This window comes from Aspergillus mulundensis (genome assembly GCF_003369625.1).
Source record: "Aspergillus mulundensis strain DSM 5745 chromosome Unknown scaffold_25, whole genome shotgun sequence".
Taxonomy (NCBI): domain Eukaryota; kingdom Fungi; phylum Ascomycota; class Eurotiomycetes; order Eurotiales; family Aspergillaceae; genus Aspergillus; species Aspergillus mulundensis.
In genome coordinates, this window is record NW_020797913.1 from 4,188 (window position 1) to 23,088 (window position 18,901).

The window sequence follows — 18,901 nt, forward strand, 5'->3', positions numbered from 1 at the left end:
AAAAATAACTATTAATTATAAAGTTAGTTAATAAAAAAATAAATAAGAAGTTAAGGCTATTTTTAAAAAATAATATATTTATAAATATAATAAATTTTTTATTAAGTAAAAGGGCTAGCCTAGCTATAAGAATTTATAAAAACTACTTTTTAATTTTAAGTATGTATAAAAAGCCCTAGTAAATTATAAAAAACTAACTATAATAATACTAGTTTGCCGCTAGTTTAAAAAAAAAATAATAATTTTATTAAGTTAAATACCTTTTTTTTTACTAGGTTTTAAGATTTAATAAACTACTAGTATTATTAAAAAATTATTAAACTATTATTTAATTATTACTAGTTATTTATAGCTTTAAAAAAGTATAAGATTTTTTATTTTATAAAATTTTAAAATTATACCTAAGGTTATAAGTAAAGTAGTTACCTTTTTTATTTTTTTATAAAATTTTAAAATTTAATAAACTATAGCTAGACTACTACTAGCTTAGTATTAAAACTTATTTTAAATTATAATTTAAAATAAAAAACTATATTTATTCTAAAGTTAAAGTATTAAAAAAAAATCTTTTATTTTTTTTTTTAAAAAAAAAAATAATAACTAGCTACGCGGTAAGAGCTATAATAAAAAATTATTATTTAATATTAAAAATAAAAGCAGGGGCCTTTACAAACACCTTTTTTTATACCTAGTATTTTTTAAAAAAAAAGGTATAATAAGCTTGTTTTTTAAAAAAAAATATTAAAAAACTAGTAATTATTTTAGCTATTATTAAAATAGGCTAGGGGCTATTTAATAATAAGTTAAAAAAATTATATAAGCTTTTAAATAGCTAAAGTTAATATTTTTATTACCTAAACTTTAGTACTTATTTTTTTTATAGGCCTTTATTACTAGTTTAACCTAATAAATAAATATATTTTAGTAATAAATATATTTATTATAGTTAGCAGGGTTTATTTATTATAAAAAGATAATATTTTTTATATAAAATAATAAGGGGAGATAAGTGCCCTTAATATAAATATAATAAAAGTAATTACGCCTAATAACTAAATAAATATAATAATTAAGGCTATTAATTAACCTATTATTTTTACATGTTTAAATATATTTTACATATTATAAATAAACCTATTTTTTATTAGCTAATATTTATACCGGAGCTATTTTACTAGTAAACTAGTTAAAAATAAGGTATACTTATAAAAAAAAGGCTAAAAACTAAAAAAAAAAAAGCTTAAGGGGGTAATAATATAAAACTTATAATAAGGGTATTAATAAGGGCAAAAACTAGTATAATACTAGGTAAAATAAAAAAGGTAAGCTAGGGGGCGCGGGGGCTATAATTAAATAATAAAATAGTTATTATAAAGCTAAAAGTTAATATATTTAATAAAGCGCCGGCGGAGCGCTACTAGTTAGTAATTATTAAAATAAAAAAAACTTATTAAATTATTATTTATAACCTTATTATATATTTTAAAGGCGCTTATTAAATATAAATTATATTAATTATTACTATTATTATTACTACCTAAGAACTAATTAAAATTAAAGTTTTTAAACCTAAAGGGGAACAGGTATAAAAAAAAGATTAAAAATATTAAAAGCTTTTAAAGTTAGTAAAAATATTATATTAAAAAGGTTTTATAATTATATTATAGTAAGAGTATAAGGGGTAAAGGTAGGGGTATTTTAAATTATTATAGTTATAATAAGGTGCTTTTTTTTACTTATTAAAAAGCTAGGGTAGCGCCTGAAAGGGCTTTTTTTTTAGTTATAATAAAAAAAGGTAATTTTTTATTTAGTAAAAAATTTAATAAGTTTAGGAGTTTATAAAATTATAAATTATATTATAATTTATACTTTTATACTAGGCACTATTAAAGCGCCGCCTTTTTTTTTAGTTATAAATAAATATTATATTTTATTTAAAGTACTATAAATAATAAAAATAAAACATTAAATTTAATATATTAAATAATATTTTAATAAAGTTAAAAATAGTAATAATAAAGCTATATTTAGTATTAATATTAATAATAATAATAGTATTTTATTATTATTTTTTTTTAGTTTAGTAGCGGGTCGCGGATAACCCTTTAATTAAAAAAAAATTATTAGGGCTAATATTTTTTTATTTAATATTATTAAAGCTAACCTATTATTAGTTTAAAGTTAATACCTTAAATAACTTAAGCTTTAGCTTTAGGCCGCTAAGGCTTAATATATTTTATTATAATATTAGGTTATATAACTTAACTAGGTTATTAATATTTAAGGTTTTAATTATTAATTAAGCAAGGCTAGGGTAGGCCTTAAGTATAAATTAAAGTAAAAACTTATATATAAAATATTTAAACTTATATTTACTTTTTAATTAAAAATAGCTTAAATATAACTTAAAAGTTTATAAAAATAGCCTTAAGGCCAGCCTTTTTTTTAAATTTTTAAGTAACTTTTTTAATATTATTTAACAGGGTTTAAAATACTCTATTTTTATTAGTTAAATTTTTTTATTAATATCTTTATTATTAGTAAAGATCTTTAAGACTTGTCGGTCTCTACATATATTAGCTAAAGGTAAAATTTTTTTATTTTAATAAAGTTTTTATTTATTAATGCCTTTACATGCTGCGTTAATATAAAAAAATAAGGTGCTTAATACCTTATTATTTTAGTAAAAAAATTAGGTTACTAATAAATTTTTAAAAACTTAAAATATTTATATAAACCCCTAGGTAGCTCTAGCTTTTAATAAATAACTTACTTTTTTTTTATTTTTTTTATAGTATTTAATTAATAGCTTTACTAGTTAGTATGGTATACAAAGGGCCTTATATTTATTAACCTTAATATTCCAATTTAGTATTAGTCTGACTTATTGGACCAGGAATATTATTCCCTTGACTAGCTCTCCAAGGACTTGCAGCCGGAACTTCGCACAATCAGGGACTTTTCACGGGACATCGGCTGATACAGTACTCGATTGGCTGCTAAAGTATAGGTACCGGTATGATTGTTTCCGCTAAGCCAATCCTGGCCGTCTTTCTGTCCCGCCATGTATAAATAATCATAGGATGGGCTACCGTCACACGAATCTGCAGCAAATTCCTCTTCCTTCTTGCCCCACAAGATTAATGTCACTCATGCCAGAACTCGGACCTACGCAGGAAATCGTCGCGATAGGAACCGTCAGTTCCATCTACACCTTTGGCAGTAGTCATGTCATCAAGCGCCGCCCGCCACCATCAAACGAATTTGCTCAGCAGGCGTTCGACATCGAAGTCCGCGCATACAAGCGGCTAGGCGCCCACCGCCGGATCGCAGTGCTCAGCGGCGTCACGAACGAAGGCCTCATCCTAGAGCGAGGCGAATGCCTCCGCACGATAATCCAGAGCCACAATCCAGGAACGATCACACAGCACACCAGACTCCGTTGGGCGCAGGAGGCCGCGGAAGGCCTGCGCTATATCCACAGCAAGCGCATTATCCACGCCGACGTCGGATGCCATAACCTTCTCTTGGATCGATCGGGCCACATACGCTTCATTGACTTTGCTGGGTCGGGGATCGACGACGAGCCGCCGTTGGTTTGCTATGAGTGGTGCGCGTGTGCGGGTGGGTCGGCTGTTAGTGTTCGCACTGACATCTTTGCGTTCGGGTCTCTGTTGTTTGAGATTGAAGCTGGACGTGTGCCGTTCCATGAGATTTCGGGGACGATGGAGATGTTTGAGTTGATGAGGACGGCCGAACGGCGTTTTGCGGCGAGGGAGTACCCGAACGTGGAACATTTTCTGCTACGTCATGTTATCACGCGTTGTTGGGACGCAGCTTATTCCTGTATGGATGAGGTTGTGGAGGACCTTTGCCGTTTGGGGGACGACGAAAGCAACCTATCTCTGCCTACGATGAAGCCATTCCCAAGCGCCGTCCTTGACGTTCGGACGTCTTGAGGCCTGGCATCCTGATTTAGAATTACAATACCGACCAAATTCCATATTAAGCATCCCAGGATCTGTAGATGTACCCGTACCTACTCCCTCCACACCAAAATCCCACTCTCATACAACCCCGTCACAATACCCACATTCCTGCCAACATCCTTCGCAGCCGTCGCACTCGACCCAAACTCACTGGCCGTGATATACAAACTCTCCACCCCTTTATCCTCACTCCACCTCGCAACCCAACTGGGCGCCGTACTCTTCCAGCACTCCTTCGGCACAACCCCATCAGCCCCAATACAAGCCCTTCGCTCATGAACCGTCTTATCCAGACTCGGCGGATGCGGGTGTCCCGCAATAAGCAGGGACCCATTTTTCTCAGTCGCCAAATTATCAGGCAAGAACGGCATCCTGATTGCCTTTAGATACGTCAAGCCGCTGTCCCCCGTCCTCTTATACAGCCGCACCTCCGCGGCCGCCGTTACAGCGACCGCAACAGTCGTCTCGTTAACCAGCGCAACCCCATTCGCGAACGGCCCGCGCGCAACGTTCCGCATCTCGACGACCTCCTTCTCCTCGTTCAGATTCACGTACACCACCGTTCCGCCGGGGATACCGGCGTACGTCTCGAACAGCGCGCCGAGCGACCACTTCCGGCGGAGGATGTAGTGGTCGTTCGTGACGTAGAGCTCGTGCTCGCTGAGCGCGATGAGCGAGTTCGGACCCGGCAGGAGCGGGTGCAGGATACTCTTGACGTATCGCGCCACGGGGATTCTGCCGTTCGTGTCGAGGATAAACACTTCGAGACGGGACCCGTCGATCGCGTGGTTAGCTACGAAGAGCGTGCTTGAGGCGCGGTGGAGGTCGATGCCTAGCGGGTGGAAGGAGAAGTTGGGTGGTGTGTCGGTGAAGTGGATCTGCTGCACGATTTTCTCTTCTGTCTGGTTCTCATGCTCATCCTCATTCTCGCCCTCGGTTCCGGGTGCAGCATCGAAGTCCAAGGCGTAGTTGTAGAGCCAAAGTTTCCCATTTGGAATCTTGCCGTGGTCGTGATAGAATGTGCCCATGACTGTATTCCACAGATCACGACCGGGATCGCAGCTCAGGATCGCGAAGCCGTCTTCGGGTACGACGATGCCATCCTCGCAGTTGCGGAGGCCGGGCTTGTCTGTGAATTTTAGGCTTGAGGAGGAGAACGCGTTGATCTCGGGCAGATTCTCGGGCTTGTTTTTGAAGAGTAGGGAGAGCGTGTATTGGCGGGATTGCAGCCAGGGGAGGGAAATGGCGGCCAGGACCGCGAACTGCATTTTGTTAGGAGGTATTTGGGATGGATAGGGAGGGGCGTGCGTACTATTGCGAGGCGCGAAAGGCTCAGGGTTGAAGGCATGGTGGTGGTTGAGGGATGTAAGACGGAGGAAATGGCGGGTGCGGCTGGGCTTATATAGCTGGGGTTGGGCTTACTTGCTGTTCCCCACCCCGATGAGGGGTCCATTGTCGCACAGGATTAGTGATACAGAGACAAACTCCGATGACGTTCTAGACTTGAGCTCTCCCGGCAGTTGTATACCGTCTATGCCATATCCGGTATACTATGAGTATGCTAGCATACTATTAGATGGCTAACCTTAAGCCTGCTTGGCACACTAGCTAGGGCGCAGAATGAAACTGTTTCAGGAACACTATTTAGCCGGGCCCAAATCTAACAGAAATATAAAAGATTCCCCGACCCTTCTTTGCTTCTCGGTTTTTAGCAACTTGCCAATTTCTATCCTCTGCCCATCTACACATAAGCAACCACAATCCACCAGCCTTTTTAAACCACCAAAATGCTCACCCACTTTACAATCAGCCACATCCCACCTCTCTTCGTCGCAACCGCCACAACCCTCGGCGGGCTCCTCCCCTTCTTCTCCCCCGAAAAAGCAATCCGCGAGTTCGGGCTCCCGTCGCCCATCGCAACCTCAAAAGAAGCGCAGACAATTATGGTGCTGAAATGCGGTCGCATCACGGCATTTGGTTTGGTTCTCTGGACCCTCTATGCGAAGGGGAAATTAGAGGAATTCGACACCGTCCTTGCTATTATGGGCGGGTATGTGGGTGCCGTCGATGCCTGGGTTTGTTATCAGGCTGGGGTGCCCGGGAAGGCGGTTTTTCGGGGGGTGAGTGGGTTGGTGATTTGTCTTTGGGGGGTTTTGGGTTTGACGGGGATGAATGTTGGGGAGAGAGTGGTTTAGGGTTGATTTCGATGTGGTTTGTTACTTTTGCTGGTATACGGGTCTTGGAACCGAGGTTTTCTGGATGACCTGGCAGTGAAAGTGAGCGTGGACTTCACACAATCCTATGCAATTATGAGCTATTGAGCCTAAAACCCCATGCAATATCAAACAACCTGCAGCCTACACTTAGTTGATTTACTTTCTCAGATAGAACATTGGCGGATTTACTTCATTGTGCTCTTTCACGACCCTTAATGGGAAGTCACGTACAACGCCAAGTTCATTCAGCGTATGTCATGGCGTGTCAAAGAAATTGCAAATTGACAGTCTGCTTTCTTCTTGATGAACAAAGCTAGATCTTTCATTTATTCAGGCAGAAACATGGCAGATTCGCTTCCTTGTGTTCTTTTGCTGAAACCCACAATGGGAAGTCGCAAAGACATGTGAAAGGACTTTGTACCTGAGATTAAGGGTGAGGGCAGTAGATGACCCCTGATTCTTTTGCTGCTCTCTAATACACTCCTCTTGCCTTTATTAGGTAATGTTTTTGTTTAAATGCCCATTTATCTCCTACCAAAAACGTGTTTAACCCTCGAGGAATTAAACCAGCTACAAAGACAACGCAGTATAAAGTAGCATGGTTTTCCTGCCGAGATCAGAATATCATCTAATCTTGTCTACACCTTCACCAGATCACATTCTGTCTGTCACAACTACTCCATCAGAGTATTATCCGACCTTGTCTACATCTTCACCAGATCAGATTTAGTCTAACACAACTACTTATCAAAATGCCTGTTTTGAACTTTACTTGTTCCACTCCAGCGATGTGGAGTATCCCTAAAGGTGTCCTTGCCGTTAGCAAACTTCGCGATCTTGCTGCTTTTGTTAAAAACTCCTACCATGCCTTAGGGATTAGCTTTTTAGCCCTAGATATAAACCGTGAGAGCTGGCGGGTTAAGAAACAGTAAAAAATTTTTTTTTAGGCTGCTAAGAGGAACCGCCCCAAGATTATAAAGTATTTTATTAAGGATATCCTCCCGGTGGTTAGGCAAGATGTAGCCTTTTATAATATTATTTTTTTTATAACCGCGCGTAATGGCTGCTGTGTAATTATAACCCTAATACTAGATAATAGGGCCAAGATATTTATAAACCAGGCTTTAATTAAGGTAACTACCATGGATAAAGCAAAGGTTATAAAGCTTTTAATTTTTTAAGGGGCTAAGCTTAAGGAATTCCCCGGGTATTTATGGTCGGGAAAGCCTGTTTATTTTAGTAAAAACAATATCCTGCACTGGGCTGCGGTGGAAGGCGCGGCGGATGTGGTAGAGTTCCTTGTCTCGCACTTCGGCATGGAGGGCATCAACAACAGCAACAAGCAAACACATGGACCCACCGCGCTGACAAAAGCTGTCTACGGGCTTCACTCCCGCACCGTAGCTGTCCTGCTCAAGCACCGTACTATCATAATAAACGCCAGTATGCTCACTCTACCTTTATACTGCGCAGCCGAAAATAGGGATATTAATATTATAAGACAGCTTCTTAATGCGGGCGCCGATGTTAACAGGACCCGGCATTTTAATCCACTTTACAAGGCTATATTATCAGGCTACTCCCATAAGTATTTATTTAGGGACTTTTTTATCCCTATTTTACAGGGCCCACAAGCGCACCACCACCCTAAGGTAATTTACTTTTTGCTTAACCATGGTGCTAACCCTAGCTTTGTTTAAGAGATTAATAAAAGCTGCGTGCTACACATTGTAGCTGCGGAAGGGGATATTAAAATAATTTGCTTATTACTTACCCATAAATGCAACGTTAACCAAGCCAATAAGTTGAGGGCAACACCAATAGCCTATGCAACGGAGTTTCCTGAGATTGTCAAGCTCCTTCTTGACGCTGGGGCCACTGTGACGGGTACTATGCAACATTGGGATCCAAGGGATCCAACAGCCGAGCAAAAGACAAACTACGCGCTTACCATGGCAGTCGAGTGCAATCACAAGGCCGCCGCCAAGATGCTGATTGCCCGTCGTCCAGAGGCTATTAACTATACTAACAAGCTGGGAATTACACCACTAGCAGCTGCGGCTCGAGCGCAGCGCAAGGACCTTGTGGAGATGTTAATCAAAGCTGGTGCTGATGTTAATTAGCCAGATGAAATCAGGCAGACGCCACTTGGCCATGCCACCTCTTAAAAGGATGTTTCCAGCGAGGTTGCTTTTATACTACGTAAGGCCAGTGCTTAGCTAGGCGAGCCCAAAGATGACTATCAACACTACTCCAAGGCCTGCTGGAACGATATTAAGTTAAAGGTTTTCATGCCAAGCACCTAAAGTCACCTATAACCTTGGAAGCTACGTTAGTATCCCTCTTGGTTTTGCTCTTTAATCTGTCATTTTTGTTTCTGGGAGAGGGTCTCGCATGTGGTGCTAACAGTTTGCTTTGTTTCTTGTTTCTTTTATAGTTTGCAGAAAATAATAATACTTGAATTATTTTTTTTTAGTGTTTCTGTTGAAGTGTAGTATACTGCTCGCCCCACTATAGCCCTTGCCTACTAGCTTTTACTAGATTGGTCTTCCATTTAATTGGGCAGTATAGACGCTGGGGAGTTACAGTAGACCAGCTATTTCAACAGGCCATCTCATCTGGAGGTTAAAGCACCACAGAACTCCAGAATAAGGTTTAAAAAGCAACCTACCATCCACTATAGTAAAGCTATACCTGCTTTAAAACCTCCTCGATAACAACTCTACTCTGCACCTCGTTTGCCTTGAACGCCTCAAGCGCCTCATGCAACCCCCGCGCTGTAACCGGGTCCTGCTCAATAGTTTCTGTCAAGGCCACCCCATTGTCAGATAGGTAATCGATGTCTGCCCTTGCCAGCTTTGCATCCCAACCACGCCCAGCGAGGGGATCAGTGTCAGCTAAATGCGCGAGACGGGCGGGGATTCCTCCGTTGTGCGCACTACCATATGGATATCCAGGGGGTGGATTAGTGTCCGCGCGCAACAGAGACAGTTGTTGGAGAATATCCTCGGGGATAGTTGCGTGGTCGCAGCCCAGTTCGCCCATGGCCATGGCTTCGCGTGCGGATTTGAAACTATAGAGTGGTGAGATGATGGCTCTTGACACGCATGATGGAAGGCATGGTACCTAGCGGGTTTCAGCATCGGCTGTGCCCTCCCCGTCTCCCGCTCCAGTCGCCGATAAGTCTGCATGATCTGGATGATTCTCGGCGTCATGGGATGCTCGAGCGCTGGGTCTTCGACGTCAGGCCAGAGGTCGGGGTTCGAGTGGTACCAGGGCACTGGAAGGAGTGAGCCACCTTGCCATTAACGGGGTGGACTATAGTACACACGGTTATAGTACGGGCTGATGGAAAGACACTCCGCTTGGCTTACCGCAATCGCCTGGGCAACGGAGAACAGCGAAGTCCCCAGCGTGCGGATTCCCTCTTTTAGTAATATGTGACTCGCGGCCAGAGCTGGTCCGGTGCAAGAGATCTTAATACAGATTCTATTCTTGGTGATGCCGACTCGCTCGAGTTCACGGGCGTAGGATCGCGCTTGGGTTACGATCTTCTCGGTATCGTATGCGTAGGACGCCGAGGTTTGAAGGAGGACGCGGCCTTGAATGTTGGCGATGTGCTTTGCGCAGAGCTGTGCACTCTATCAATGGCCACCTCGTGAGTCCCAGTGGCTTATGGTAGGACAGTAAACAAGAAATAAGGGCGACATACCATCTGCTCAAGAATAGCCTCCCACCCCTTGTCCTTTAGCTCCTTCGCCGTCTCCAGAAACAACTCTTGGTTTTCGGGGGCAACCATCTGCTCGTAGGGAAGGCGCTGGTTGCTCGTCTGGTCGTGCGGTTTGAAGGGGAGCAGTCTCCGTGTCTCATTTGGGTCCATGCAGTCGATGTCAACCTTGACTGCAGGTGGGAATATGTTAGATATCTCCAGACAGCACAAAAGCAAAAGCGCTCACGCTGCTCCTGCAAAATGTCCAGCCAGGACTTTGCTTGCTGGTGGTTCTTCATGGCGGTTGCTGGTTTGTACGCGATTTCAAGGTACACCGCGTTCTATCCGGATGGTATAGAGACTGCCCATGGACAATCAACAGTCATTTTATTAAGACGGCCTCGGTGTAGTACCGAGTGCCAATATAATGTCAGAGAAGTTACTATACAGTCCTCGCCTTAGTGATGGCCCTACTGCGCGGACTGTACAGTCCCATGCGCTAAACAGCGCCCTACGCAATCGTACTGGCTCGCGATTGGTAGAGAGGCGTACTCCAAATCCTGCGCCTTGACAGCATGCATGATGCTTGCTGACATTGCCAGCTTTCTGACTTCGTACTGTACAGTCCCGCGCAGTCCATTGGTGGTCCAGGCCTTGTCCATGTTGGAGAAGGCCTCGGCCTTCGTCCCGCGTTTTGAACATTCCATCCAGGCATAAGTGACGGGAACGATGCAAGTAGACATGGAAAGTACCTATGGTATCAATACAATTGACCGTCCTGCCCCTACATTGTACCCGCAACACCCTCGCTTCGTCCCTTAGATACCCTAATTCAAAAGATCCTCCGCAACATAGGGTACTTTCCCAATCCCATCCAACAAAATGACAACCGACCGCTCCCAACTCACCTCCCGCAACCCCCCCTCCATGACCCTAAGCACCGGCACCGCAACATCCAAGACCGCCGCACCCACCTCAGCTCCTCCCACTGTCCTGCCCGCAGAACGAGCCAGAGACCGCTTCGCCATATCCGGGAACGCCATCGTGACCGGCGGCGCAGGCGGCATCGGGTCCGTTGCGTGCCGCGCCCTCCTTGAACACGGCCTGCAAGGCCTTGCACTCTTTGACCTACATCCCAACGAAGCTCAAAACACGGTCAATGCGTTGAAGAAAGAGTTTCCCAGCGCAAAGATCACCTTCTATAAAGTCGACATCACGGATCCCGATTCCGTGGCCGATGCCGTCGCAACAGTCCACGACACCCTCGGCTCAATCGACATCCTACTCTGTTTCGCGGGAATCGTTGGCGCCACGCACGCGCTTGACATCTCCGTGAGCGAATGGAACAAAATGCTCGCTGTGAACACGACGGGTGTGTTTCTCTGCGCGCAGGCTGTCGCTCGGTACATGGCGCACGAGTCTTCCAAAGGAGGAAGTATAATCCTCATGGCGAGTATATCAGGACACATTGTGAACTTCCCCCAGCCGCAGGTGCACTACAACGCCTCTAAAGCGGCTGTGTTGTCGATAAAGAGCTCGCTTGCGGCCGAGTGGGCGCGCCTCGGGATTAGGGTTAATAGTATCTCTCCTGGGTACATGGATACCATCCTTAACGAAGGGGAGGGGCTTGATGGGCATCGACGGGAATGGGCGAAACGGATGCCGTTCGGGCGCATGGGGCAGCCGGAGGAGTTGACGGGGGTTGTTGTGCTCCTGGCTAGTGGTGCAGGGAGTTATATCACGGGGGCGGATATTGTTGTTGATGGAGGGCTTACTGTTTTCTAATTTCGTGGTCTCGAGGAATCTTACGCGACTATTGCGTCTAGCCTACTAATGGAAAGTACCATTAGGGTTATTGTAAGGTCCTTGGGGAGAGCAAAGGAGTGAATGTCCCAGCACCTGTGCAAGGCATCCAGCATCGGACCCTCTCTCACAAACAATACAACATCCGCCCTCTCTGGCCGGATATTCCAGTCTTTGAACTATTAAACTTGGTGTTCAACGCTCTCCAACCCCGGCCCCTCAACATGTCATACCGATCCCATGACGTCACCCTTACACCCGGAATCCCACTCCGATCACCTCACAAACTATCTCCCTCTCCCTTTTTCTTCTTCATCCAAACCCCAAGGTCCTCAAACTACCCCATGAGCCTAACAATCCAACGCCGCCTCCTCTCCCTCGCCCGCAAAATGCCCTCCTACACCGGCTCCTGCACCTGCCGCAGAATCCAATACAATCTCTCCCTCTCCTCTCCCGACGACGCACGGACAAGTCTATGCCACTGCCAAAGCTGCAAGGTCCGCAATCCCTACCCGAGTACCCCTCTTCTCAGTGTCCGAGGGGTAAAGTTAACGATGGGCGTAGAAAGCATTCGGCGCAAACTACGGGCTCACCGCGAAGATCCCGAAGGACTCACTACAGATTACGTCCGGCAAAGCGAAGGAATTCGTGCAGGACAACGGGGTGCATCGGGAGTTCTGCGATAATTGCGGGAGTTTTATTTGCGAGTATGGGGTATGTATCTACTCTCACCATCAATCAAGGGGGCAGCGCTAACGGGAGCAGGACGCCGTGAAGGATAAGTTCCGGTATATCGTTGTTGGGTCGCTGGATGATCCTGAGGTACTACCGCCCAAGGGGGAGTTCTTCTGCAAGTATAGGGCGAGCTGGATGCCGGAGATACAGAGTAAGTTGGTCCGATTTGACTGCATGGGTGATGACAGCTAACGCTAGTAGATGTATTCCATAAGAACGAAATCAAAGAGTGAAGGAGCTTGCCGTTCGATTGTAACACTATTAGCATTGTGTATCAAGTGAAGTATTGATGACATTTATGATGAAAACAAAACGATTGTCGCGGAGTGTAGTGCACCACAAGCCCAGACCATATCCAACGCTCTCTCTAATGCTCAGGAGGGCGATACCAGCCCGATAATCGATAATAATACTCAGCAACGCGGTACCTATGGGCACGCAGCCCTTTGCATCCGGAGGACTCATAGAGAAACGAGAAATTCCATCGTCTCTGCTCGTAGACACCAGGGTTTCCACTTCTCAGAGTTCCCTCATCTACCACCGGCTCCGGGGCAATCGCGAGCTCATCTGTAGATAAGTATACAGCCGCCGGAGCTCCGACCAGACCGGGTTATTGGGTACTAATTGCCGGATATCGCCAGGAGGGTAAGGCGGCTGACCAAGATCCGTGATGTCGGCATTCTTGCCACGCTGTATAACGACCAACACCTCCTTCTGAAGATCCTTGTCGCCGCGGAGGGCGTCTCCGTGGATTTCGAAGTCTTCCGGTTGCTGGCCAGGCTGTAGTTTCTGCTCGAATATCTCGCGTGTATCCGGGTTCAGGACCGAGCCGGCCAACCGCGATTTCGTGGACCGGTAAATGGTGACAGAGGGGTTTGAGGCCGTTCCGTCGCGCTCGATGAGCTGCTGCTGCCAGGTGCTGGGTTGCGGTCTGCGAGATCTCGCGACGTCGTCGGATGAGCTGCTAAGGCGAGGATCTCTCCGGAAGGCGAGCAGTTGAGAGTCCTTTGCGTGATATATCAGCTTGCGCCATCCACTGCCGTACTTCACAAACTCCGTAATAGTATCGTAGAGGTACTCAGGGTACTGCACGGCGATGACGGTAAGTGTATCAAGGCGCAGGCCGGGAAGAAGGTTGAGTACGAAGGGGATGTGGTAGGTCTGTGGGAAAATTCTTGCGGACAACGCGATGGGGGTGAAAGAATAACCCTTGACATTTGCATAGCGGATTCTCGATAGAGTCTCCATAGGCAGTGGGGAGAATGTTTTGAGCATGTCCTCGACCACACGGAAGACAAAGGTTACCTGGCCCAGCCATAGGTTCCGGGCTTCATGGTTGACCAGCTTGCAGGTGTACAGCAATGCGAGATTGTCCAGTGCAGGTTTCTCCAGTTTGTAGTAGGTGGGCCACTTGGGCAGCCTGCGGAACTTCAGCTTTTTCGAGGTGAAGTGATCTCTGTAGATAATAAGGCGGATCTCAGGAGGAAGATCCAGAAACCGGAATGGCCTGTCGCCGTTGTTTACCGTCGTCATTTCGAAGCGTGTGGATGGTGTTGCGGGGGTAAGATGCGTTGGTAGAATACCCTATGAAGATGAAATGTTAAGATGAATCAGTAAGATGCGCGGAGACGCTGGGTTGTAATAGATGGAATGAATGAATGTGGACGATGGCCTCCAACTCGAGAACGAAAGCAAGGCAAAAATGGTGAAGAGGCAAAGAGAGGGGCAGAAGACCGATTGGAAGATGGTGCGGTGGGCAGGAGCAGGAAAGCCCTACATGGAAGGAGGCACGTCACCCGCAATGGGGGGTCCTTTCCCATCAAGTACTCACCGGAAGCTCGAAGTCAATACTAAATATATCAATCAAGTTTATGTCAATCAACGATTAGATGTCGCAAATTGTTGTGTAAACAACCTGCAGTTAATTGCCCTAGGGCTTATGTCATGTATACACCTGTGAATGGGCGGCCTATTGGCCAGACACCGCCGCATCGAGGAGGTGTAGTCGATCCCTGATCGACATTAAATCGGGAACGTAAATCCATTGCCGCAACCCTCGAGTTACCTAGGACTCAACAACAAACCTCTCCAAGTCCCTAAACTTGAGGACAGTGACAATTCCGAACGGAGACCCAATGACGATGGTGTTTCCGAAGATGTCACAGTCTTTCATCCGGCGATCCTCAGGGAGATGCAGAATGGGATTATCCATATATGTGATCCAGCGTCCTCGGATCTTCCAGTTTCTCTCAGGCCCAGGTAGAAACATTCTGGGGCTGATGAGCCAGTTATCGGATTCGTCGATCACATTGGGCTCGATGGATGTCTGATCGCCGGGTGAGGACACAATAGACATTGAATTAAATCAAGCAGAGGATGGGGGCACCTCTTCGAGCGACGAGGACCGGATCGAGGCCTCACTGAATGTTGGAGACGCACTGGGTGTCATATCACTCGATAATGGTATATCTGAGAGATCCCACAGCGACGACTCGCCCCCTTCTGAACAAACAAATCCGAAGTGCCCCGTCAGATGACGATACTAAGATTCGCCCATCGGGTAAGAATCGTGACCAATGGACATAACCCTGATGATGCCCAAATCCTTCCGAGAGGCGGTCCTGGGTATGATTCCAAATATGTAGAGTACCATCCCGTGAGGCCGTAGCTATGAGGTTCCCTTCCGGAGAAAATTTCACTTCCATGAGAGCAGCTGGATGCATCACAGGAGTTAGCTGGACTGACCAGGTGCTCGTGTTCCACAGAGAAAGGTGTCCGTGATAACTGACCCCGGCCAATAATCCCACGCCCAGCAAGAAGGTAAGTGTCTGGGTAATCGACTCGCGGTACGGAAGTAGCAAACATTGAAGTGGTTCTGTATTGTGCGCATCCAACACCCATGCCCCTCGGGGGTCGCGCCTTACTGCCACTTCTAATATATGATATGTCGGGCAAAGCGAGATAGAGTTAACAGGGCCAAGTTGGAAATCAAGCGCGCGTTGCAACTCTTCGGATGTGCAGTTGGAAATAAAGATTTCGGAATCATAATAGCCGGTGACAATTGTTTTATCGTCCTGGGAGAAGACAAGACAGGTAACATTTCCTGTATGCTCAGGTTCCCGGTTGAACGTGAATTTCGGACTGGGTGACCCAAAATCCCATATTCCAACCTGAGTTCTACCGCTCGCAATGAGAAGCTGGCTGTGGGCAAAAGTAACAGGCCCGCCCACTAAAGACGATGATTCCAGCGTATGCTTAACACTCCCTGTGGCAGTATCCCATAGGATTACTTTCAGCTGCTGTGTACTTTCGTGCCAAACCCGGGCAAATGGATCAGAATCACTATTAGATGTTGCGTCCCTCAAGCTCTCCCTCATATCATGGTCAAGTACGCTTCCGACTTTTTGGTACATTTTGAACCTGTATCACTAGAAATATTAGATCAGATCCCCCCCAGCAGAGATTGCTCACCAGGATGCAATCAAGATGCTCTTTATTCCTCAATTGACTTGGCACATGCCGCAGCGGTAATAGCAGCATATTGTTGCCAGCACTTATTCTTGTGACTATCTAATATTGTCTAGATGTCCATGACATCAATATCAGCCGTGCCGGCGGAGGGGGTGTTTTTAGTATAGTGCTGGTATAGCCTTGATAGTAAATTTATTATAAATATTATCTTAATCCTAAATTTAAGTTTAATATAGTACTAATAATATATTAAATTAATATATTTTATTAATAAATATATATATTTATTTAAAAAAAATATAATAAATAATAACTTATATTAATAATAATATATTTTGAATTTTAAAAATATAATAATAATTAATATATATTTTTTAATATAAGTTATATATTTTTTATTAAAAATATATATTCATTCCACCTAAATATATATTTTATAGGTTTAATATGTATTTTACAGGTCTAATATATATCAGGTAGTTTAATATATATTATACTTTTTAATATATTATATATTAAAAGGGGGCTCTTAATATTATACTAGTAATATATTTAGGCTTCAAAATATATTACCTATATAAATATTTATACTTATATAATATTAGTATATAATATAATAATTAGCTTAATATAAAAGATTAAATAATATAATTAAATAATAAAAATATATAAAATATAAAATAAAATTAATAATAATAATATGTTTTGAAATTTTAATATAAACTTTTTAAAATATAAGATTAGACGCTTACTATAGCTTAGTTTAAAATAATAAAATAATAAAATAATAAAATAATAAAATAATAAAATAATAAAATAATAAAATAATAAAATAATAAAATAATAAAATAATAAAATNAATAATAAAATAATAAAATAATAAAATAATAAAATAATAAAATAATAAAATAATAAAATAATAAAATAATAAAATAATAAAATAATAAAATAATATATTTTGAATTATTAGAAACAGCTTTTAGTATAAAGCTTGATTTACTTAGATTTAATAGTATAATTAGGAGTTCTCTTAAAAAATATTTATATATAATAATATATTCTTAGTATTATTTTTTTTAAAAAAAAACTTAAAAAGTATAATAGATTAAATATTAAATATTAAAATAAATAAAAAGATATATAATTAGAGTTTACTATATAACTATTTTTATATTTTATTTAATTTTATTAAAACTTATAATAATTTTTTCTATTTTTTATAAATGAATATTACCCTAAATAATTGTTAATGATTTTATATTATAATTTTATTTTATATTATATAAATTAATTATATATTATTTCTAATACTTTATATTTTTCAAGTATACTTTATTTAAAAAGATTAAACAATTTATAAAATTTAAAAGTTTCTATCTTAGTTTACTTCATAATACCTAAATAATAATGTAATCTTTATATTATTTTATTAAATAAATAACTTTTTAGATATTATATTTATTAATAAAAAATATCAAATAAAAAATATTAAATAAAAAATATTAAATAAAAACATATTAAATAAAAAATATTAAATAAAAAAATATTAAATAAAAAATATTAAATAAAAAATATTAAATAAAAATATTAATTTTAAAATAACTATAATAATTCTAGGGCTAATTTTAGCATATAATTTAATTATTTATTTTATTTTATTTTTTACTTCAATTAGCTTTAAGTTTAGCTCGCTTTTATAAACAAAATAGCTTAAATATCAATATTATATATATTTATTAATAAAATTAAAATTCAATAAAATAACTAATTAAATTATATGTTAGAATTATTACTTATAAATTAATAAGTAAATTCTTTTTAAATGGTCTTGTACTTGAGTTATAACTAAAATATAATATAACTTAAATTTATTTAATAAAATAATTTTTAATATTAATTTTTAAATATTATTTTAAAAATAATATTATTATCCTACCTAAAAAGGTTAATATCTATTAAATTAGTTTTATAAATTAAGAAATTATGAGATTTATTATCAAAATTTATAAAAATTTATAATATTTTTAAAAAATTTATATTTTTTAGTATTATACTAGTATTAGAAATATAATATAATTTAAAAAGGTAGAATAAAAAAATTATAATAATTAATAGCTAAGTTTCTGAATATAAAATTTATTATAAATATTTATAAATTATAATTATTTTATTAAAAAAAGTTGGTAATATTTTATAAAATTCTATAATTAAGTTTTATATTTTAAAGGCCTTATTTATTTTATTTGATTATATTCTAAAAATTACTATATATGCTTAATATAAGAATAAAGGTTTTACATAATTTCTATAATTTATATATTTTATTAAGTTAATTTATTTTAATTTATTTATTTTATTTATTTTATTTATTTAGATAAAAGATTACTTATACCTACTTTTAAAAACTAGCCTATTTAGGAAAGCCTAAGAGGTTTTAAAAACTATTTTCAGTTAATAAAAAGTTATTTTTTTTTATTTTTCTTTCCATTTAAACTAAGCTTTTTACTATATTTAGTAATAATAAACCTATATAGTCTAGTGGTATAGTTTACTATATAATTTAAATACGCTAGGGGTTTAATCCCCTTTATAAATTAAAATAATTAATTTATTTATTAGTTTAAACACGTGACTTACTATTAAACTAAATAAATAATAATAAACTTTATATAACTAGTTAATATTATATCTTAAATTAATACTAGTAATAAATATAATAATAAAATATATATTAGGGGAATCACGTGACTTATAAAAATTTTTTATTTTTATTTTTAAATTTTATAAAATATTAAGTTTTTTAATATATTTTACTTTGTAATATATTTGGCTTACGAATATAATTTATTAAATAATAATATATATTATTATTTAATGGAAATTAAATACAATAATATAAATTTAATATAATATAACTTTTCGACTATATTAACTCTTGATATATATCAGCCGGCGGATACGAATGTTGGGCGTGCTGA

The 18,901-nt window shown here is 40.1% G+C and overlaps 7 protein-coding genes across 7 annotated transcripts; 3 read left to right on the forward strand and 4 right to left on the reverse strand.

Moving 5' to 3' along the window:
• Nucleotides 1-3,152: 3,152 nt before the first annotated feature.
• On the forward strand, nt 3,153-3,959 carry DSM5745_11357 (Serine kinase HT1; the record flags this gene model as incomplete). Its single annotated transcript, XM_026753373.1, has 1 exon — nt 3,153-3,959. One exon carries the CDS (start codon nt 3,153-3,155, stop codon nt 3,957-3,959), a length of 807 nt encoding a protein of 268 aa, XP_026598008.1.
• An 80-nt stretch (nt 3,960-4,039) lies between these two features.
• DSM5745_11358 (uncharacterized protein) lies at nt 4,040-5,337 on the reverse strand (the record flags this gene model as incomplete). Its single annotated transcript, XM_026753374.1, has 2 exons — nt 4,040-5,251; nt 5,302-5,337. 2 exons carry the CDS (start codon nt 5,335-5,337, stop codon nt 4,040-4,042), a joined length of 1,248 nt encoding a protein of 415 aa, XP_026598009.1.
• Nucleotides 5,338-7,521: 2,184 nt separating this feature from the next.
• On the forward strand, nt 7,522-8,328 carry DSM5745_11359 (ankyrin repeat domain-containing protein; the record flags this gene model as incomplete). The annotated part of the gene is made up of 2 exons (XM_026753375.1): nt 7,522-7,648; nt 8,003-8,328. 2 exons carry the CDS (start codon nt 7,522-7,524, stop codon nt 8,326-8,328), a joined length of 453 nt encoding a protein of 150 aa, XP_026598010.1.
• A 565-nt stretch (nt 8,329-8,893) lies between these two features.
• DSM5745_11360 (uncharacterized protein) lies at nt 8,894-10,213 on the reverse strand (the record flags this gene model as incomplete). Its single annotated transcript, XM_026753376.1, has 5 exons — nt 8,894-9,278; nt 9,332-9,485; nt 9,537-9,846; nt 9,918-10,105; nt 10,162-10,213. The coding sequence occupies 5 exons, from the start codon at nt 10,211-10,213 to the stop codon at nt 8,894-8,896; spliced, it is 1,089 nt and encodes a 362-aa protein (XP_026598011.1).
• A 583-nt stretch (nt 10,214-10,796) lies between these two features.
• Nucleotides 10,797-11,699, forward strand: DSM5745_11361 (uncharacterized protein; the record flags this gene model as incomplete). Its single annotated transcript, XM_026753377.1, has 1 exon — nt 10,797-11,699. The coding sequence occupies one exon, from the start codon at nt 10,797-10,799 to the stop codon at nt 11,697-11,699; it is 903 nt and encodes a 300-aa protein (XP_026598012.1).
• Nucleotides 11,700-12,819: 1,120 nt separating this feature from the next.
• Nucleotides 12,820-14,808, reverse strand: DSM5745_11362 (uncharacterized protein; the record flags this gene model as incomplete). Its single annotated transcript, XM_026753378.1, has 4 exons — nt 12,820-13,019; nt 13,112-14,036; nt 14,284-14,302; nt 14,537-14,808. The coding sequence occupies 4 exons, from the start codon at nt 14,806-14,808 to the stop codon at nt 12,820-12,822; spliced, it is 1,416 nt and encodes a 471-aa protein (XP_026598013.1).
• Nucleotides 14,809-15,147: 339 nt separating this feature from the next.
• DSM5745_11363 (uncharacterized protein) lies at nt 15,148-15,865 on the reverse strand (the record flags this gene model as incomplete). Its single annotated transcript, XM_026753379.1, has 2 exons — nt 15,148-15,150; nt 15,242-15,865. The coding sequence occupies 2 exons, from the start codon at nt 15,863-15,865 to the stop codon at nt 15,148-15,150; spliced, it is 627 nt and encodes a 208-aa protein (XP_026598014.1).
• Nucleotides 15,866-18,901: the final 3,036 nt, after the last annotated feature.